Source organism: Apium graveolens, chromosome 4 (assembly GCF_009905375.1).
Source record: "Apium graveolens cultivar Ventura chromosome 4, ASM990537v1, whole genome shotgun sequence".
Lineage (NCBI taxonomy): Eukaryota > Viridiplantae > Streptophyta > Magnoliopsida > Apiales > Apiaceae > Apium > Apium graveolens.
In genome coordinates this window covers 43935453-43959408 of record NC_133650.1, presented here as the reverse complement: position 1 = coordinate 43959408, position 23956 = coordinate 43935453, and the positions used below count along the sequence as shown (strand labels likewise).

The 23956-nt window shown below is 34.5% G+C and overlaps 1 protein-coding gene across 1 annotated transcript; it reads right to left on the bottom strand.

Annotated features, from left to right (window-relative positions):
* Positions 1 to 5221: 5221 nt before the first annotated feature.
* On the bottom strand, positions 5222 to 7209 carry LOC141717956 (iridoid oxidase-like). The gene is made up of 2 exons (XM_074520259.1): positions 6200 to 7209; positions 5222 to 6003 (listed from the first exon to the last, which is right to left on the bottom strand). The coding sequence occupies exons 1-2, from the start codon at positions 7127 to 7129 to the stop codon at positions 5380 to 5382; spliced, it is 1554 nt and encodes a 517-aa protein (XP_074376360.1). The 5' UTR covers positions 7130 to 7209; the 3' UTR covers positions 5222 to 5379.
* Between the last annotated feature and the right edge of the window lie 16747 nt (positions 7210 to 23956).

Here is a 23956-nt window from a genome sequence, read left to right as displayed (position 1 = left end):
GATAACATATGTACTGATATCCTTAAGTCCTGACTTCCAGTATAAGTACTGATCAACAGTTAAGTACTGATTTATCCTGTTCAAGTAAGATCTGAAAGCTAAACATAAAACATATTAGCCATGACATTATCAAATATATCTAACAGCCATATTCTGATGACTGTTAAAATCTGGTATAAGTTAAGTTCTGATATTAAATCCTGATGGACTCTTTGATGCTTACGTGGCATTTTTCTTTACTTGATTTATTTATGATAAAATCTGAAACAGTCATATTTAAATCAGAATAATTTAGGTGAAATAAAACAGTCATAATCATTATGGGTTAGTGGTTAACGTGTATGTCCTGAAAAACTGCATGTACACGGTAATTATTGCATATTTTACGTGCCCAATAACTCTTGCTTTAACCGTTTATTGACTGTTCACATGGTGCCAGGTGTAAAGTGTATCTCATGCTTCAAAAATACAACTGTTGAGTGGAGATAGTATATATATAAGAGATAAAAGATTTTCTAATCTTTTACTTACCTTTTTATTCTCAATCTCTTTTACTCTCTATCTCTCTCTCTCTAATATTCTCTGAAGCATTTTCTTTCAGGACTTTTAACACACACTTTGCAAACACTCTCCTTCTCACTTAATTTCTTACAGAGATGGCACCAAAAGACGTAATTTTCAGTGGAGCTAAGTTTGTTCCTAACAACTACTCCGCCATTCTTAGCAAGGCTGAAGCTCCATCGGAACTTCACTTTATTCAAGATTTTCTCGCTAATTCTGATATTTGGTACGCTCTAACCCAACCTGATGCAGTCTCTGGAACTCAAGTGCTGGAGTTTTGGAGAAGTGGCGTATATGATGATGGTGGTGCTCAAGGGTCCCCAAGTATAATCTTTTCATCAGGGGAGGACGAGCATGTCGTAACTTTGGCTACAGTACGCCAAGCACTGCAGCTACCTGAGAACTGCGCCTATTCCACTGTTGAGGAGCCAGTTCTTCAAAATAAGATGGCCAGTCTGGGGTATGAAAGGAAATTGGCCAAGCTGGGTCAATTGAAGAGACCTTACATAAGGAGGGAATGGAGTTTCTTCTTTGACTGTATTACCAAGGCTTTTGCAAACAAATGTTCTAACTTTGATGCAATCCCCATATTCAGTCAACAAATCGGGTATGCTCTCATTAATCAAACTGATTTTGATTATGCAAGTGTTGTCTTAGGTTTCATTGGGGATAGGATGACAAAAGACAGAAATACTGTTTATTTTGCTAGATTCTGTCAGCTTATTTATAGTTTTTGTTGTGATGATAAGCCCCAATCAGCTAGTGAATTAATTCCATCATTCAGACTAGCTAAAAGAGCTTTTAATGACTTATTATCTACTGATAATAAGAAGGTTGTGTTAAGACCCCTCCAAATATCTTTATCTGTCAAACAAGCCTTAATAATCTATGATCCAGTAAAATACACTGCATTATATCCTGATGTCCAACCATCAGAACCCCAACCATCGGAACCTACCACCTCTACACAAACACCTCAGACTTCTCAACCATCAACACAAACAACCAGACCTTCATCTTCCAAAACTTCTAAGAGGACAAAGTCTGTTCCTCAACATCCACAAAAGAGAAGGAAAATGATTCTCAGAGATGAGTCTGAGAGTGAAGATGAAATAATTGAAGCACGGGTTCATGCATCTTAACCTGTGATAAATGAAGCTGAGAATGTTAGTTCTCAGAAAGTAAAAGCAGCTCAAAGTTCTGATGCTTTGAAAAGGAAATGTGTACATTCTGATGCTGCTGAAGAAACTCCTTCATTGGCAAGGAGATTGAAGAAAATGAAGGCAAGGAGGTATTTGGCTATCTCAGAAGATACTGAAGAAACTGAGGAAGGGGATCAGGAATCTCTGGTCTCACAGGAACCAATTATCATTGAAGCCCCTCCAGCTTAAGCCAAAGACACTGCTAATGACACAGTTCTTACCCCTCATATCTCTCCAATTAAAGCTACAGATGATGCTAAAGAACAAACTGATAATTATGAAATAGATATTCATAATTTGAATATACCTGAAGTTCTTTATCTGGAAGCTCCATCTACATCAAAGACACCAGCTCTGGAGATAAATTCTGCTGATTAGAATTTAGATGATGTTATTCCTGAATATCCAGTTGCTTCACACACTGTTGAGCTATCAAAACACAGTGAGTCTTCCTCAAGTTCTGATGACAGTATTTCTGCTGAGACTCTAGTACCTATTCTGGGCAAGCAAGAATTGGTGAAGAAATTTGTTGAAAATGAAGCACCTATTCCTTGGGAGGATACTCACAGAGGTGTTGAGTGGACCAAGAAGTGGAATCAATCTATTTTTATTCCATGTTCTAAAATTCTGACAGAGCATATTGCAAAAGCTGATGAGTTGCGTACAAATGCTGATTTCAAGACACAACTCAAAATCACAGCTCTGTCTACAAAACATCTTCAAGGTCTACATACTGCTACTCATGAAAAGGTTGATACACTCAGAGAACAAGCTGATAAGCTAGATCAAGTGCTCAAACTTGACAAGCACAGGTATATCAGACCTATTTTAGAGAAAGTTGCAGCAATTGAGAAAACTCAAGAGAAGCAACATGCCCAAACTACTGAGGTTCTGGCTAATCAAGCTTCTCAGAAAGCTCAATTGGATGAAATTCAATCTTCACTTGAACGTCTTCTTTCTCTCTTACTTCCTGATGATGCCAAAAAGGGGGAGAAGGTAGTTAAGTCCAAATGCTCACCTACTCAAGTACTGAAGAAAAAGGATGATGAAAGTGATGACCAGAGAAACTCTGAAAAGAGCAGAGGTCAAAGAAAAGTTCAAGGAAAATCTTCTATTCAGAACAAGTCAAGTTCTGATGCTGTGAATGCTCAAAGACTGAAGTCAAGTGTTGATAAGCAAAGTCTAATGTCAAGTTATGATATTCTGATTCAGTCAGGATCTAAAGACTCTCAGAGGTTTTTGAAAACTCTGAAGTTAAAGGGGAAGCAGACTACTGTTTATTACAAAGATCCTAAAATCCAGACACTTGATGAGGAGATAACAAGAAGATTATTTCTGAAACACAATCCTGGAATGGATTTGGAAAATCTCAAGGAGGAAGAAGCTAGATTTGCTGCTGAGAAGATAAATCCTAAGTCTAAAGCTTCTGATGCAAAGAAACCTCCAAGGCCTAAGGAGAAAGGCATTGTGATCAAGGAGAACTCAATCACTGAGGCATCGAAAGCCAAAACAAGATCACAAATTGAGATTGATTCTAAATCAAAAGGAAAAGAAAAGGTTGGTGAACCTTTAAAGAAAAAGAAAAATTCTTCCATTCCAGTCTATCAAACTACATTGCATGATGATGATTTGATAGAAGATGAAACTGTTCAAATTCTGAAAAGAAGAAAGATAAATGAAGATTCTAAAACAACCTCTGACACTGTTCAAGTTGTTGTTCAGAATAAAGGACAGCAAGCTATAGAAGAAACAACAAATTCTGATCACGTTGATTTGGACAAATTGACAATTGTTGATAAGAAGAAGCTGTTATGGAAGAAAGCTACTCCAGTTGAACAAAAATCTAATCTCATGATGAGTCAACTTGCTACATTTGGGTTGAGATCCAAGTAACCTAGAGATACAGCTAAATTAGGTTCCGACGAAGAAAAGATTCAAACAGGAGTAGAGGTTACTCTAAAAGAACCTTTCATATTGACAGACAAGCCATATGAACAAATCAAATAAAGACACCTTGACAAGGTGTTGTCTGCTCAAGTTGTGATAGATGCTCATGATAAGGAGAATCTAAAAGAGAAATTGATCTTATTTCTCAATGATGGAAGGACTTATAGATTAGCTGATTCTGATGTATTAAAGAAGTTTAGCAGAGAGCTTCAACATATTCATTATCTTCTGGAAGTAAAATCTGATGTTACAAGAAGATGGTCAGAATATATTTTGAAGGCTATAAGAGATCTATTCAGAATCTCTGGTACAAAGACTTCTCATTATAGTCCAATGATTATTGTAGGTGATGGAAGAGAAATTCCTATGCTGAAGAATTCTGCTAAGGTGGAAGTTATTATGAAAGGAAGATGCTTATGTTATAATGAAAACTCTTCACATCCTAAGGTTATCAGACTTGGTGATGGACTTGAAAGAACATCCATTCAAGCTCTCAGAACTTCCATTTATCAAATTGGTGATAGTAAAGAAGAAGAACTGATGCAGGTCAAAGCACAGTTAGCTGAAATTCTGAAGAAAGCTGAAGATAATCTGATAAAAGGTTTTGTTAAGAATCATTATGGATTCAGATTGATTCAGTGATGCTAGTAAAGTTGGATGTTTTGTATGTTGTAATTATTTGTTTAGTCAAACTCTTATTGTATTTGAACTTAAATATTTTTGACATCATCAAATCTATTAACTTGTACATTCTTGCATAATTTACAAGTTGGGGGAGATTGTTGAATATATTTGAGATGTCATGTCTAATATGTTTCATGTTTAGTTCTCAAATCTTAACTAACGGGAAATATCAGTACTTACTGGAATCAGGACTTACTGGAAGTCAGAACTTAAGGATATCAGAACTTAGATTATCAGAAGATAATATCAGAAGATGGATATAAGAACTTAAGTACTGGAGGACTAACAGTTAAGGAAAGAAGCTGATTTACAGGAAAGAAGATCGAGATTAATACAAGAAGAAGATATGCAAGGAAATAGTTCGAGGACTAGAAGAATTATAAGATATCTGGTTGATATATTTTAGGAGACAGAATTATATTGCATATCAACTAGAATTTATCTTGTAACTGTGTGTCTATATAAACACAGACATAGGTTTACTCTATAAGAGTTACGATCATCGAGAAGATCATATAATTGTAACCTAGCAGCTCTCGTGATATTTGTTCATCACTGAGAGTGAACAGTTCCATTGTAACAGAGTTTATTATATCGAATACATCTGTTTTCTGTTACTTGTGCTTTAAATCGATTTGATTGTATTGTACACTGTATTCAACCCCTTTCTACAGTGTTGTGAGACATAACAAAAATAATAAAAAATATATATTTCGAGTTTTAGAAAAATCCTAAAAATAAAATTTTGATATTCAATTTTTTGAATTTTCAAACAAAAAATTTGTAATTGAAATATGGATTTCAAATTATAGAAATAAAATTCGGGATTTAAAATGAAATCAATGTTTTTAAACGATACCTTATTCAAATTACAGATACAAAGCAAAAGACAGACTCAGTCTACCGAATTGGGCCGTTGGAGCAAGTGGGTGACTCAGTTTCAGTCTACCGAATTGGGCCGTTGGAGCAAGTGGGTGACTCAGTTTCAGTCATCCAATACAATTTTCCTCATTTTGGGTATTGCTCTCAGAGGTACTAGCTTCCTCAGTGTTATTCCCATCCTCTCTGTCATGTCCAAAGTCTCTAGAGTAGGAGAAATGTCAAGCTCCCAGTCAAATGACCACAACAAGGTTGCCAGGCTGAGGTGAACCACACGGTGAGCCAAATCCATGCCAACGCAAATACGACGACCTGAACCGAAAGGGAGAAATTCATAATCCTGCCCTTTGTAGTTGATACTTGAGCCTAAAAATCTCAGAGGATTGAAACACATGGGATTCTCCCAAGTCTCAGAGTCCCTTCCAATTGCCCATGCATTCACAAAAACCTGTGTATAAATGGGGATCAAATAATTCATGTACTCGGTGTCTTCCATGGAACATCGTGGAACTAGTAGAGGAACTGCCGGATGTAATCTCAGAGTTTCCTTCACCACTGCTTGCAAATAAGGCAGTTTGTCAATATCGCTTTCTTTGATCTTTCTCGTTGCTCCTATAACTTTCTCAAGTTCATCTTTAGCCATTCTCATGGACTGTGGGCTGCGTAACAATTCAGCTAACGCCCACTCCACAGTCACACTTGTAGTTTCTGAGCCAGCGACAAACATTTCCTACAAATATTATATGTGTATATATATGGTCAGTGTCTGGGATATGTAAAGTGCAAGACAATATAAGCAGAACATCTGTTTTACTCAAATTTTTATTCATTTTGACAATGGCACATTGCTACTCAAATTTTTATAAGCTGAACATCTGTTTTACTTTTACACATGTTAATATTTATATAAAGGATAGCTTCATTACCACAATGATAAAAGTTATATTCTTCTCCGATATACTCTTTGGGCACTCTTTGCCATCACCTTCATACTCCAACAGCATATCTAAAAAATCTTTCTTCACTTTCTCCCTCCCTGCCAAATTCTCCTCAACTCTGTCTGTGACAAAGCTGGCTACAATATCAATGGCTGTTCCCAAGTCTTTCATCATATTTCTTCGAATACTCTGTGGATCAATCCACTTCAACAGAGGAAAAAAGTCTGCCACATTAGGTTTTCCAGCGCGCTGCATTACCATGTTTACTGCCTTGAAGAAGTCGTGTCCTTCCTTTGATTTTACGTTCAAGAGATCTCTGGACAACATTAATTTTCCAACCAAATTAAAAGACATGAGAAACAACAAGTGTGTCGGTTCTACCTCACCTGACCCTCCTCCATCTCGTGATGCTATGGCCTCCTCTTCAATCCAGTCTACAAGTTTGTCTACGCAGTTTTCCCGGAGCTCAGTCGAATTGTTGAGTTGTCTGTTGACTAAGAACTCCGTGGTGCAGATCTTGCGTAGGATCCGCCAGTATGCACCGTAGGGGGCAAAGCCTAGTGATCCTTGGTTGAAGCTCCAAGCTGTCATAGCATGAGGAACTGTACGGTTAGAGAATGCGAGATCGTGATTCTTGAATAAGTGGGATGCAGCTTTGGCAGATTGTATAACCATGGTGTTGACGGAACCAAGCTTTAGCCACAGAACAGGTCCGTACTTGGGTCGGAGTCTGTACAGATCTTGATGTGGCATGGTGCCTAGATCAAATATATTACCAACAAGTGGCCAAGCTGGTGGCCCTGGTGGTAGCCTTAGCATCGAGCTACGACTTGTGCGATTCATCCACTTCTTCAGAAGAAGAATCGTAACAAGTGCTGCACTTAGCCAAATAACTGGAGTACTATAACCACCTTCCATTCCAAAACTTAAAAAACACTAATTACTTATGTTTTATGAGCTAGCTAGCTAGCGTTCTAATATAGATACCAACTTCAATTCAAAAGCACGCACGCACGCACGCACATTAAGTCATCATTATTTTAGGTGATAAGAATAATTAGCCCACAAAGTTTGAATAAATTGATTGGGAACAGGAAGAGGTGGTTAATTCCTGCAATTCAACACTCAAGGACAACGTAATACACGATATAGTTACCAGGGCAGGATTATATTGTTGTTAATTGCGCCCGAATAGAAAATGAACGTAGAAACTAATAATACATGTATGTTGACAAGTGACATGTATTCTTGTTTTACAAAGCGACAATAAAAGGATTTGACCAGGATAATCTGTATGACCTACAAATTCACTGATGATGAAATGTTTTATTGGACCTTCACCACCCACATTTGACTGTTTTTTCTTGTTTTAGAAGCGCCTAGTAGAATTATTATTATTAAGGAAATCAAATTAAATAATTATTGAGCATATCAATTTAAATTTTAAAAAAGTTTGACATATTAATAACAATTCATGGATTTTTAAAAATTGTCGCTAAATTTGGTTTTACGTAAAGTTTTGATAGAGTTGACGTCGAATCTGGCAGACAGGCAGAGCCACATACATTCTTGACAATTTTTTTTTTTTTTTAAATTTCATAGAATTTAGTTGGACTTTAACAAGCTTAAATACACTACAAAATACACAAATATATTTCATTTTACATAATTTGAAACAATTCATATTTTTTTTAATACCACCGAATAACAAAGAAGTATCAAAAATCCAAATTCAATTTTTTAAGAATAATTTAAATGTTAGTTGAATATCCCAAAATTTTAAAGATTATTTTCAGAAATCTCGTTTAAGTATTCTCACATTTTGGTCAATTATATAAACTCCATACTTAATACACATAAATCATTTCTATGTAATAGCTCAACATAATTATAAAATTAATGAGATATTTTATTCTCGTGAAATAATAGATTTGTCTGTATATTTAATATATTTTATTTAATATATTTTGAAAAAAATGATATTTTTATTTGAAATCGACTGAATATACTCATTCAACAATATATCTATAAACTGCCACACCAAACTATAACTTGTATTTTTAATCATACATATGTGTGTCCTTTAATACTAAGATATTTTTTTAAATTTAAACATAAATATTAATTATTGGAATATTTGTCGAGTAAATTTTAAAAAATTAAATTTAATTATAAGTTCAAACATAATACAGTAACAAATCATTACCTTATTTATTATTATTTTCAATTTAAAAAATATGTTTTAAACCTTTTTACAAAAATTAAATTCAAAAAATTCCTATACTTTTTTCAAATCTTTTAAAATAAAATCACATGTATCTATAGGATATTGCTTAAATATAAATATATATATATATAGGTCATGACTATAAGTAATCGATGCACTTAGTTGAGTTCGAAATTATAGTTTGACATATTTTTTTCAAAAAATACCTGAAGTGCTTCTGCTTAATTTGAATTTGAAAATTGGCCCACTTTTTTTTAAAAAAAAATTATTATTTAGCTATGTGAACTGATTCACTGTGTAGATTTAGTTCATTTAAATTACAAGTTGAACGAAGATATCTTATCATTTTTATATCAGTATAACGTGTTTGATATTTTTCATAACTAATATATGTATCATCTGAGAATTGCTAACTACACGCCACCCTCATGAATATAACAACCTTGTACTGAGACTTTTGTACGATATAACTGAATATGCACAGAGATATTGTCCATTACAAATACAACAAGTTTCAATTACCTTATACCCAAAAATATCAGAGGTACACAAATTATAGTGAGTATCGACATATTTTTAACTCAAATATCACATATACCCAAAATATTTATCATAACCAAAATTATTAAAATCAGTGTTCTAAACTTTAGAAATCGTTATTGTTTGGTAGAGGTACATTTAAGTGATTAATTGGATAATAAGTGATTAATTAGATCGATTAATCAGAACATTAATCGGAAGCAATTTATTTAATTAATTAATAATATGTAATTAAATTTAAATTTCATTAACCTTTAATAAGATTTACAAAAATAATATCACATATCGTTAATTCATATTTGATATTTAAGTGATTTATAAATATTTTTTTATAGTGGGTTTATACATTATAACTAATACGCAATACTTAGTAGTTCAAAAGTTAGTATATACTATATATAAATTAGATATAAATTAGATATAAATTCGTGATGAGTTAAAATTAGTTTAAAGAAAATCAACTACATGAGATCATAAAGGAGAAATAAGAGTAATTTAATTGAAAAAAACTTATTCAATTATTATAGATTAGATTTAAGTGCATATGATAGTCAATATAAGTCAATATATTGTTATTAAATATTATTCAATTTCAAATTTTCTTTAAAAAAATTGTATTAATTTTTACCATTTGACCGAACTGACCAATTTTTGACCAAATCGGTCATCTTTTGACCGATTTTTTAAAGACATAAACTATGACTCTATTTTCGATTAATCGAGTCGGGGGCCGTCCGAACTTTGATTAATCGGGCAATTTTTAGAACACTAATCAAAACCTGAAAAGAAAAAATTGTAAACACTGCACAATATTTCATCACTCAACGGTCTAAACAATCAATGAGTATAAACAGTTTTGAGTGATATTTTTCGTACACTTTAAATAAATTATTATGGACCATACATTTTATAATATAACAAAATTAGCATAAACCGAAATTCAAAAATTATAAATCATGTGTTACGAAACATTGCTAGAAAATGACATGTGTCTCGCACGAGCTATGATGTTAGTTTCTGTATAAATAAGAAATTCATCACACTCTTAATCATTTTCCCTTGCTTGACTTGCCCATTTGGTACTTAGAAAATAAAATGCACCTGCAACAAACCCATCTCTTGATTACTTTAACTACCACTTTAGTGAAGAGGGAAAGCGGCCAACATGGATGGGTGGATTGCACATGTAGGATTCAAACCCGATTTTTTATCAATAACGGATCTGAAAAATATGTAAAATGAATGCCTAAATCCGATTCAACGAACATCAGATCATATTAAACTTAAACAAGTTTTAGATTGGATATAAATATGTCCGAAATTCTGAACTAGCGTAACTGTAATGCCCCCAAATCCGGGGTCAGAGGATTTGGTCGTCACTATAAAATCTCAATCCAAATTAACCTGTTTAATCAATAAACAAATGCCAACGGAAGATATTTATCAATTATGACCCCAACTAATCTAAGATCTTTTCAGGTTATAGTTCTAGAAACAAGATATCCAAATTCCACCAATAAAAAATTTCACTTTCTTTTAAAACTCTTTTCAATAAATTCCAATTCAAAACTAACCCGCTAGTATAACTTCGAAAAGAAGTATACTAGGCCCAACTATAAAATAACACAATTATAATATAATGTAATATAAACAACTTTATACAATAAAACTTACACTAGTGCGCAAACCCTGGACCAACCACATTTCAAAAACTTCTTCTTTGCTTCTTTGAATTACGCGGCTAAACAACGCAAGTTAATCCTCACTGGAGGTTAAATTTAAAAACAGGCAAGTATGAGCGAAAGAAATGCTCAGCAAGATCATGATGACATATATATATAGGGTCTTTTTGATATAAAACCGACGTCTGCAATAGAGCAGAACCTTTGAAATCATAATTGATGAACCAGAAAATTTAGCTAGGGAACCCCATAATTGGTTCCTTCATTGTATTCAAAATCATTTTGATATGATCGATCGAAATGCTTCAGCAATACTTTGAATCTTGACGAGATAAAATAAAACAGTGTTTACGGAAATATCGTAAACAACAATAACAAGGAGCACTGATTATGGAATGAATCATAAACTTTACTCAAAACCGAACTCTTGATATTAATACTCATTTTTTTGTCATATCAAATTAGATATCAATAGGAACTTTGATGCTCACAACATCCCATACTGAAGTCAACATCAATCATCTATACTAATACCACCTTTGATATTTAACAACAAAGTAAGTATCAACATATAACGACTCGTATATTTCTGTAATATTTAAATATGTAATTATTGCGTAGATAATTAATAGTGAAGTTTATATTACTTATGGTCTCTCTATTTATTTATTATTGTTTATCTGTGATTGTTGGATTGCGTAGTGTGTTTTTATGATTAGCTGTTGCACAATGTTATTTTTGTTTCACTTTTAAAAAGTGATTTTATGACAATTCTATTTTTAAAATTATTTGGGTTATTTCTAAAATTATTTTTATGATTTTATAATCTTGCTAATTATTTTAGGGATTTTACAAATTTACAAATCAATATTTCGTTATTTATTTATTCTTCAATGATTCTCTGAATTCATTTAAATTGTAAAATCCATCATATTTAATTCTTGGATTCTTCAAAAATTATGAAACTCATATTTTATTATGTTTACAATATTTTGAGAATTTTAAAATTATTTTGATAATTTTTCGAGAGTAATCTTACTCACATGTTGTTTCGTTATTCCATTTAATGCGGGTATAAGTTGTGTTTGTAAAGTGCTTTAAAAATTATGAAAATTTTTATTCTATTAACTCTTGGATATTTCGAGAATTTTGGTATTAAAATTTTAATTTTTCGATAAATTTTAAAACGCAGTTGGTTCATCAAACTAGCAAAAACGAACCAAAATTTTTACAGAAAGGGTTCAAGAACACTTGTATTGCATTTAGAAGAGGGAAGTGATACGTGTAAACATCAGCGGAGCAACTGAATTTTTTTTAACAATCAATTTCTTAGTCTCTCTCTCTCTGCTCTTAATCTCTCTCTCTCGCCTTATCTCTCCTCTACACTCTCTCTTCCTCCTCTGTTTTCCCTTTTCCTCCTCCCCTCTGTATCTCTGTTTCTCCTCCCGTTTTTCATCACCGCCGCCGTAGCCTTGTTTTTCCGGTTCGTTTCCGGTAACTTTTGGTCTGATTCTTTCTGGTTGATGTATATATATGTATATATATGTATACATATGTGTGTGTGTATGTGTTATGTATGCGTGTGTGTGTGTGTTTCGCTGGTGGTGGCACGTTGCGCGCATGTGTAGCCGTGTTCTTGTTATTCCTGTTGGTTGTGGTTGTTGTTCGGTGATTCTGAATTTAGTTTTATTATTTTATCAATTTGCAGGAAATTATGACTGATTTCGTGAAATAAATAATTTCGTGCGGGAATTTTAATAAATCGGTGAAATTTATTAGGACACCCGTATATTTTTAGGTACCAATATATTTTGCCGCCGCGCGCGATGAATTTGTTTTACGAGCGCGCGGTGGACGGTGATGACTATGTTCTGAGTCCTAAATATTTTAATAAATAAAATTTGTATAAATTGTTTTCGGGACTAAAAATTTAGTTATGTGGCGATTTGAATTATTTTTGTTGGGATTTGGCGTCGATTGATGTTTCGACGGGTAGACCTATAAACAGAGGAGTCGCTGTCCAATTTTTCTAAAAATTACCTTAAATTATAAATCGAGTACATATATCTCGTTTAATACAAATTAACCCCTGATTGTTATGTGCACTATTATTACGTATATGTTATTATTATTAATATGCATGCGAGTCGGGAATTATGTCGTTAGGTAATTAATTAGTGAGGAAAAGTCAAGCATAATCGGTTGTTTAACCTAGGTTGTTTCGATTTCGTAGGTTTGAGTCAAAGGACCCAGTAGTTGAAGTCAATTAGAGTTAAGCCAGAGTTAGTGCAAAGCTTCGCAAGGCAAGTACCCCTGAACTAATCTTTTACAGTTCAGTATATATGAATAGTTGTTGATTTAAATTACGTACTGGAACAGAACGTTTTAAGTTACGTATTCCCCATATTTAAATATGTTTTACTGAATGAGATTTTGGGGAAAAAGTAACTTTTGAAAATGCCTATCTCTAGATTGTGATTAAAATTAAAAAGGGATTTTTAGAATGTGTGCTGTAATCGTTTAAAAAGAGATAGGTGTAAACGATTTTGGAAACTGGATAAAAATGAATCAGATATTGGATGGTCAGAGGCGTAAGAGGTCCGTTATTAGGTAACGACCCAACATGGTTGCGTAAGAGGCTAAGTCGGATGCACGCACTGGTAGGCCGCTTAGTCCAGCATGACAGAGACCTAGCTAGTCTCTGAGTTCCGGAACGAAATTTGTGGTGGGATAGACTGATCAGCTGTCCCTAGAATTCATCCTCTTTTATATATCTGATAAAGGTTTAATGGTTCCCGAAACAGAACAAATGGTTTATAGTCCCCGTAACGGGACAGGTGATTTATGGGTCCAACAATGGACAGTGATTTTGGAAAGGAAATAGCATGCTAAAATTGAACTCTGGTATTTTTACACAGCACACTACATATGATGTTATTTTGCAAAGCATGGTAGTTTTGATATCCAGTTTATACCTATTTGACAGATTTTTTGTATATCAGTTTAATATACTGTTTTATACATCCTGTTACTGGTTATTCATATAGAGGTACTGTTGAGCAATGGATTGCTCACCCTTGCAGCTTGTTTTGTATTTATTTATTGCAGATGTCTAAAAGACCAGGTCAGCGTAGAGTGTCAGCCTCCGGTCCCGGCTCCTCTGAGGTAGTTTGTATCAGGCCCTGAGGTCTGATGAGTTGCTGTAATAAGTGAGGGTGTCTGGTTTTGAATAAGTTAGTGTGTGTGTTGTAACCTAAATAATATTTGAACCTGTTTCGGCTTCTGGTTGGGGTCGTGTATTATAATTAAGTATATTTAGTAGTTTTGTTATAATTTATCATATTTTTGGTGACGTCAGCCCCTGACCCCGGGGTTAAGGCCGTCACACAACATAAATGAGAAACTGAATCAAAACTGCATCTCATCTTTTATTCAAAACCAATATAGTTGATAAATCATTTATTTTATGAATATCAAAACAATTCAGAAACAACAGTTTAGATTGGAACCAATTATATTTCATGCTGTTCCTGATGATCAGTCACGAAACAGCACCGGTATCCCGCAGCCATACCGTAAATATAGGTACTACCCGTATCCCGCAGCCATACGGTACCTATAGGGCGCCAGAAAAAGGCATATACTCGCCTTGAAAGATATTAAAGATGGACCGATATCTCGATCACCTACGCTGTAACCAGTAACCAGTAACCATTCCAATCTTAAAAACCTTTGTATTGAAAAAGGAGCCGAATCAGTCGACATCCTAAATAATTTTATTCCCCCATTCACTGGGGCAGGAATACTCGCAACAAAATCATCTTTCTCAAAATCCAAAACATTTATAAATCCATTCATTTGATAAGTAAAATCATTTAACTATTCTGAACATAGAATAGCAGATGAGTACTTGCGTAAACAGAATCGTTTAATTCAGCGATATGTAAAACATTTATCTATTCTGAACGGAGAATAAAAAAAGCTATATTGGCATAATAGGATTCAAAATAAATATCACTTGAATAATAAGTGATGATAGGAATACTTGCCTTTGGGTTTTTAGCAGTTAGTCACACTCGCAAAGACGCATCTATTCTGACATTCTGTCTCAAAACATCACCGTCTTTCTTTTCAACACTTTACTGATATGTTGCTCCTACGATTGCTAGAAGCCAGATATCCAATACCATTTCATCTCATTATTCCCAATGTCTGGTCCTGATCAACCCGAGCGATCCACATCTATAATTAAAAGATAAAACTTTAATCATCTAAACGATAATAACTCGACGAACTGCGCGTCAAAACCCTAATGTCTACCCATACGATAGCCCGCACATAAAGAAGATAGTCAAATACAAGACCATTGACCCACGTAAGCATGTAATTCACATAGCACGTAAACACATAACTCACGTATCACATAATTCATATCACATATGTCTCGGTTCGTTAAAAGGTTCGACTCGGTACGTTTAAAACTGAGATCGAGTCAAAAATATGATTTATCGATCAATAATCGACTCGGAATGATTCGTAAAACTAGCGAGCTTTCGAAACAAAAGGATTGGGTCTCGAAAGTATTTTTAGTGAAAGCGGATATTTTTCTGAGTCTGTACGCGTTCGTTTCTTATTAAACGAACGAACGGTTTATTTATAAAATATCTTGTCCCAACACGTAATTAGGTTTCGTAAAATTTTAATTACATAATCTTGTTCGACGTCTCTGATAATTATAGGCTACGTTCCCGTATTTTTGGAAGCAATTTCTCAAAAATCGGGCAGCGTCTCATTTGTTTATCGGTCTACCCGTCGAATACAATCGACATCAAACCAATCAACAACAATCGCAACAACCATCCAAATACAATCCTCAACCACCGATTCAAACCAACAATATCAATCAAAATCCATATATTTCCAAAGTCGAAACCTTTCACAATTATTAATTATTACTCGTATTTTATATATATTTATTTTTATTTATTTTAAAAATATTAGGAGTCAGATAACATCATCATCGTCCACCGTCGGCTCGCCGAGGCTCATCGCCAACTGCGGCAAAATTTACGAGTACCCGATTAATTTCGGGTTTTCAACATAAATTTCACCGATAAATTCTTGCACGAATATAATTTTATTTCACAAAACTTAAATCAATTATATATTTTTCTGCAAAAATAAAGATTCATATAATAAATTAAAATAAACATCAATAATTCAAGATAACCACTTGAACAACACAGCACGACACACGCGTATCACGCGCCAACAAGCACAAACAACACACAGCCAGAGATAAACAGAGAACAAGCAGTTGGAGCAGAGGTAATCATCGGGAAAAAGAAGGAACAGGGCGACAATACCAACACGACACACACCTCTACACACGCGCACAATCGCGCAGACCACCCGGCCGGAAGTAATCCGGCGGCGGCCGGAAATCCCATAGCCGACAAATCAGAAAGAATCACAGGGAATCACCAGGCATACGCGGCAACACCACGGGGAAGAAACAAGAGAATCGAAGGGAGAGATTGAAAAGAGACCGAGAGAGAGTGATACAGAGAAATTTTGTGGAAGAGAGATGAGATGTTTGTGTCTATTTTGCAATTTTTTTTCATACTGACGCGTGGCACAGGAAGCTGTGAGAGTCTGCCACGTTTACAAATGCAATAGAAATATAATTCTAAGAAGCATACACGCTTGGTTTTCGATCCGTATTCATAATTTTAATGAACCAAGATGCACAAAAATAAACTCGGGAAATTGTCAAAATAGTTTTAAAATTTTATAAAAATCCTAAAACTAATAAAATAAAATTTCCATTTTTTTTAAAATAGTTTTAAAACGCGACTCGTACCCGTATTTCACAATTAACGAATCAAGTTGAACTTAACACAATTTCAGAAAATCACGAAAATAGCCTTAAAATGTTACAAATATCCCGAAGTTTTTAAAAATATAAATTTTGTAATTTTTAAAATAATTTCCGAAACACAATTTATACCCGCTTTTAACAACTAAACGAATCAACGCGCGGATGAAATTAATCCTAAAAATTCCTAAAATAATTTTAAAATTCTCGGAATATTTCAAACTTACAAAAGTATGAGTTTCATAATTTTTAAAGAATTCTGGAATTAAATACGGATTTTATAAATAAATGCAATCAGAAAATCATACAGGGCTAAATAATCAATAAAATATTGATTTTTAAATTTTATAAATTTCTAAAAATTGATGGGATTTACGGATGAACGGAAGCGTGAAATAACATTTATTCCGTAAAAACCATATACCGCACATATAGAAAAACGTATAAAAGTGAAAAACTGAGGAATCGAAATCATACCTCGTGAATCGAAGGTTTATAAAATTGAAGTGCTAGCAGTTGCTCCTCAGTGTGTGAAGCACTCTACTGATATCTACCAAGAACGATCCGCTTCGATGAACCTTTTTATAAAATTAAGCTTTTATAAAAATGGAGTTTTTGGGAGAGAGAGAGAAGAAGAGGATGGAGGCTAGGGTTTTCACAAAACCAAAATTGTGTGTATTGAAAAAATGAGCCATCCATCTCATTCTATTTATAGGGCTCTCCTAGGGTTTTATAATATATCTTTATATATATTAACCCCCCACATTTTATCTTCATAAAATCCTTTAATAATAATTAAAACTATTTTAATCATTATTTCTTTTCTTAACTATTTAGAAAATAATTCTCTCTCTCATTATTTCATCAAAGAAAATATTCTTTTATGGTGTGACCCTGTAGGTTCAATATTATGCCGGTAGTAGAAATAAATAATAATAAACTTTTATTAATTATTTATATGAATATTAAAATTCACTAAATATAATTAACTGATTAATTATATTTATTCTACATCGTGAGTGATTCTTCTCAACATATCGCGACTATCCGGATAATATGAATTCACTGCTTAGAATATCAAGAACCTGTCAGTGACTAGTTACCGTACAATGAATTCCTTCTACCCTTATAATATCCCGATTAAATACAAGGCATGGATCTTGTGTCAAGCCTATCAAATTTAATCATATGATTTCTTATTCATAATGCAAAGTTCATATTAATGCAAATTAGAAATTCCTTTCTAATTTCATACACTCTGGCCAGAGATTCCAGAACTCGCATACTAAGAATAACATATGATATTCTCTTCCTATATTGGAAGGGGTAGATCCTCTATTGACGTTAACTATCTCTATACACAAATCCCTATGCCCAGAATAGACCTAATAGATGTCCTTGAGACTAAGGACTAAACCAAAGCACAGTTTATTATATATAAGATACCTTTAACGATCTCAAGTCTAAGGACACTTGTACAACTATCACTCAGTGAATAACTATTGACACGTGAGTAATCTCCATTAGTTGTTCAACTTATCAAGTCATGTTCAGTGAACTTATTCCCTAATAAGCACCTACATACCAGCTATAGTGTCATCACACAAATGCCTATGAGAACAGACATCCTCCTGAAGGGAGCAAGCATAGTATGTACCAATCTTTGTGGATCCACTAACATCCGATTAGTTATCCTATGATCAGGAACTGTTTAAGTCCAGAGTTGTCATCTTCTAGATCCCATTATTATAATCTCATTATAATTCTAGAAGCTTTACTCTAAACTATGGAACATCTTATTTAATACACTTTAAATAGATAAAGCCCATTAAAATATAACAAGTCTTTTATTAATTCAAAATGAAATCAAATAGGAATACAAGAAAGTTCTTCCTAACTCATCATACATGATTGGATTTAGGACAAACACTTTCAATCTCCCACTTGAACTAAAGCTAATCACCCTGGTATCTAATACCCATCTTTTCTTTATGAAGATCAAAGTGAATCTGAGACAATGACTTTGTGAGTAGGTCTGCTACGTTGTTATGTGTGTCAACTCTCTCAATCTTGACATCTCCTCTTTCAATGATTTCCCTAATCAAATGAAAGCATCGCAAAACATGTTTGGAATTTTTATGAGACCTAGGTTCCTTGGCTTGTGCTATTGCTGCGTTGTTATCACAATACAACACAATAGGCTCCTCAATGCTAGGAATAACTCCCAACTCAGAAACAAATTTCCTCATTTAAACGGCTTCTTTTGCAGCCTTACTTGCAGCTATATATTCTGCTTCCGCTGTGGAGTCAGCCGTTGTAGACTGTTTGGAACTCTTCCAACTAATCGCACCACTGTTCAGAGTAAACACGTACCCTGACATGGATTTGCTATCATCACTTTCTGATTGAAAACTAGAGTCAGTATAACCCTCTATTTTCAACTCAGATCCGCCACCAAAAACAAGAAAAATATCCTTAGTCCTTCGCAAGTACTTAAGGATGTTCTTCACTGCTTTCCAGTGGTCTTCACCTGGATTGGACTGATATCTGCTCGTCACACTGATTGAATAAGCAACATCAGGCCTAGTACATAACATCGCGTACATGATAGATCCTATTGCTGAAGCATAAGGAATCTTACTCATACGCTCTCTTTCCTCAGGTGTCTTAGGAGACATCTTTTCGGAAAGGGACACTCCATGGCTCATCGGTATGAGACCTCTTTTGGAGTTTTCCATGCTAAATCTTTTAAGCACTTTCTGGATGTATGTACCCTGGGTAAGACCTATCATTCTTCTAGATCTATCTCTATAGATCTTCATACCGAGAATGTAGGATGCTTCTCCCAAGTCCTTCATAGTGATGTTCTTCGATAGCCACACTTTGACTGATTACAACATCGGTATATCATTTCCTATAAGAAGTATGTTATCCACATACAATACAAGAAATGTTACCGCGCTCCCATTAACCTTCTTGTAGAGACATGGTTCATATATGTTTTTGATAAAACCAAACTCTTTGATTGTCTCATCAAAACGGATGTTCCATCTACGAGAAGCTTGCTTTAAACCATATATGGTTCGCAGCAGCTTACACACTAGGTGTTCATTTCCCTTAGAAAGAAAACCCTCTGGCTGTGTCATATACACTTCCTCTTCAAGTTTCCCATTGAGGAAGGCCGTTTTCACGTCCATTTGCCAGATCTCATTGTCGTAGTAAGCAGCAATCACAAGCAAAATCCGAATTGATTTTAACAGGGCTACAGGCGAAAAAGTTTCATCAAAGTCAATCCCTTGTCTTTGTTTGAATCCTTTTGCCACGAGCCTGGCCTTATAGGTCTCTACCTGGCCATCTGCTCCAATCTTTCTTTTGTATACCCATTTGCACTCAATAGGCTTCACACCCTCAGGTGCTTCAACCAAAGTCCATACTTGGTTGGTATACATAGATTCCATTTCGGATTTCATGGCTTTTTGCCATTTCTCTGAGTCAACACTACTCATAGCCTCATTATAGGTCATAGGGTCGTCATCATCAATGATTGACAACTTATTGTCATTCTCAATGACAAGGCCATAATACCTCTCAGGTTGGCGAGACACTCTCCCTGACCTACGAATGGGCTGTTCCACAGAAGGTTGTTCAGTCTGAACAGGTGTTTCCACTTGATTCGTAGTAGTTTGTGCTTCTTGAACTTCATCAAGTTCAATTTTTCTCCCACTGTTTCCTTCAAGGATAAACTGCTTTTCCAAGAAGGTAGCATGTCTGGAGACAAACACTTTATGATCGGTGTAAAAGTAATACCCTAAAGTCTCTTTAGGATAGCCCACAAAACTATATTTTACGGATCGAGATTCCAGCTTATCTGGGTTAACTTTCTTGACATAAGCTGGACATCCCCAAATCTTAACATGTTTAAGACTCGGTTTCCTTTCTTTCCATATCTCATATGGAGTTTTAGGGACAGATTTGGAAGGCACCTTATTCAGTAAATATGCTGAGGTTTCCAATGCATAACCCCACAGGAATACTGGAAGATTCGCATAGCTCATCATGGACCGAACCATGTCTAACAAAGTTCGATTTCTCCTTTCAGATACCCCATTCAACTGTGGAGTATATGGAGGAGTCCATTAGGAGACTATACCATTTTCTTTGAGATAATCTAGAAACTCTCCATTCAAGTATTCACCACCTCGATCTGATCGCAGAGTTATCATACTATGTTTGGTTTGTTTCTCCACTTCATGCTTATATTCTTTGAACTTTTCAAAGGCTTCAGACTTGTGTTTCATCAAATACACATATCTGAATCTAGATCGATCATCTATGAAAGTAATGAAGTATAAAAATCTACCCATGGCTTGCGTAGACATTGGTCCACATACATCTGTGTGTACCAATCCTAGCAAATCTGCAGCCCTCTCTCCATGTCCACTAAATAGAGATTTGGTCATTTTACCCAATAGACTCGCATGTAGGATACGATTCAAAATCAAAAGGGTCAAGTAACCCTTCCTTATGTAATGTCCGCAGTCTATTTTCACTAATATGACCAAGTCTGCAGTGCCACAAAAAAGTGATATTTTCATCATCCCTTTTTCTTTTATTAGTATGTTCAATTTGTAGTAAATCATGCTCTACGTCACATACATACAAACCATTATTTAAAATACCACTTCCATAAAGAACGTTATCTCTAAGAATTGAACATTTATTATTCTGAATAACAAACGAAAATCCATCAAAGTCTAACATGGGAATAGAAATAATATTCCTCACAATCGAAGGAACAAAATAACAATTATTTAAAATAATGGTCTTACCCGTAGGCATATGTAAATGAAATGATCCTACAGCTTCAGCAGCAACTCTTGCTCCATTTCCCATCCATAGAATCACCTCCTCTTCCTCAAGAGTCCTACTTCTCCTTAGTCCCTGCAACGAATTGCAAATATGAGAACCACAGGCGGTATCTAATACCCAAGTAGAAATTTGATTTAATGACATATTCACTTCAATCATGAACATACCTGAAGCAGAAGTGGTAGTCTCACTACCCTTCTTTTTTTTCTTCAATTCTGCAAGGTAAACCTTGCAGTTCCTCTTCCAGTGTCCCACCTTGTTACAGTGAAAGCAAACAGCTTTGCTCTTAGGGTCTTCAGCTTTTGGTGGAACAGGCTTTTTCTCACCTACTTTCTTCTTCTTGGAAGGGTTCTTCTTCCTTTTCTTAGGATTGGAACCTTCACCAATTAGAAGAACAGAGCTCTTCGTAGGGGAAATTCAATTCCGCAGTCTTCAACATGTTGTGAAGTTCAGCCAGGCTGACATCCAACTTATTCATGTGAAAGTTCACAACAAACTGCGAGAACGAACTCAGAAGTGATTGCAAGACCAAGTCTTGGCTCAGCTCCCCATCCATGGCAAAACCAAGTTGTCCAAGACGTTCAATCAAATTGATCATCTTAAGTACATGGTCATTCACGGATGATCCCTGAGACATCCTACAACCGAACAGCTCCTTCGATATCTCATATCGTGTAGACCTCGGTTGTAGCACGAAACGTCATGTGATGTTAAATAGGCAGACAACTCTTGTCAATTACATCTTATGTTATTCCCTAATATAATTTTAGCCTCTTGAATAATTGAGTCACGGCTGTAGCATGACAAACTCAATATTCTAAGTCAAGTCTAACCCAACATTTCGTACAATTGAACCAGTCTCCAACGGCCCACGGCTGTAGCACGTAACGACCTTATTCAATGTACACATCTCTATGTAATAGACAAGTATTTCTTATTTCAAAATCAAAACCCTCGGCTATAGCACGAAATGACAATGATTTAAAAATAAGAACCACTTTCTATCATGTTGGAAGGCTATGACCGACACAAGCCCGTTGTGTCATTGGCCAATTACTACTTGATATTATTTAATTTTAGAGGGATTATATTACGTTACAATCATAATCATATTATAAAGAGATTCTTCCTTTTAAATTAAATATTTCAAATCAATAATCGATAATCAGATGATTCCCAGATCGGGTGGAGCATTGTCAAGAGGCGTCACTTAATAACTCTTTCTTACAGATAGGAATCTGTTGTTGACAGAATCATCCTTTCTCTCAAAATTGAAAATTCATATTTAATTATGTGTTTCATAAACACAAGAATCTCATGATTGTATTCATAATATTATTGTCAAGGCAAGAAACGATTCCTATTCTAGATTTTCTAGAGCACGCCTTATATTGATTTAAGTTCACCTAAATCTATCATCGCATGGTAAACACAGGCATATATCTCATATATAAAAATAAATAAACAAGTAAGCATGCAAGTAATATCATGTCACACATTGATATAATGATGTATGGATTTATTATAGCATTTAAAAGCAATTAAATCAATTAAAACATGCTTTAAAACACTTTCGGAAATATAAACAGTTCAAAACTTTTATATAAAAAATATTTGACCACTCCATTAGACCCGTCTCGGAAAAATGAATCCAACGATATATTGCACGCCCAAAACGGAGTTACGAAACTCCCAAAAATCAAATTTTAAAAAGACAGATGGGCTGTAACGCATTACAGTAAGGCGTTACAAGGTCTATAACGCATTCAGGTAATGCGTTACAACACTGTTGAGCCATTTACGTGTGTAACGCATTCCGTAAATGCGCAACAGTGTGTAACGCATTCACGGAATGCGCAACACACACCCCACCCCGCGTGCGCTGCACGCGCCTGCAGCAGCCGATAACAGGTTTCCTTATTTTTTTTTTTTTTCTGTTTCCTCCTGCGACCTGTCTGCTTCCACCGTTACTATTTGCTGCTGTTACAAACAAAAAAGGTAACCCCTTTTTCTTTTACTCCCTTCCTTAATAACTCTTTATTAATTTATTATTTTAATTTTATTATTAATAAATTAATTAACATTTAATTAATAAATTAATATAAATCAAAATAATATGATTTCTTAAATCAGGCAGTAGCAGAAAATTACCAAATCAGCCATGGGTCCTTGTGCAAATTTTAATCATAATTATTCACATGCATAATTATTTCATGAATTTTAATTAAAACAATTTTAAAAATTCATAACAAATAATCTACACATCACAAAATTATGAAAAAAATACCTAGATGATCTACAACACTTGTAGAACCCAGATCAGTAGTCAAAATCTCATACAAAAATTATTTCGAATTAATTCATAATTAAATCCAAATAAACTTGCAAAAATCATAATAAATCCATACATGCATAAAAAAATCAGAAATTTTTTATATGAATCTCTATATGCAGAACCTAGCTCTAATGCCAATGATGGAATTTACGGATGAGCGGAAGCATGAAATAACATTTATTCCGTAAAAACCATATACCGCACATATAGAAAA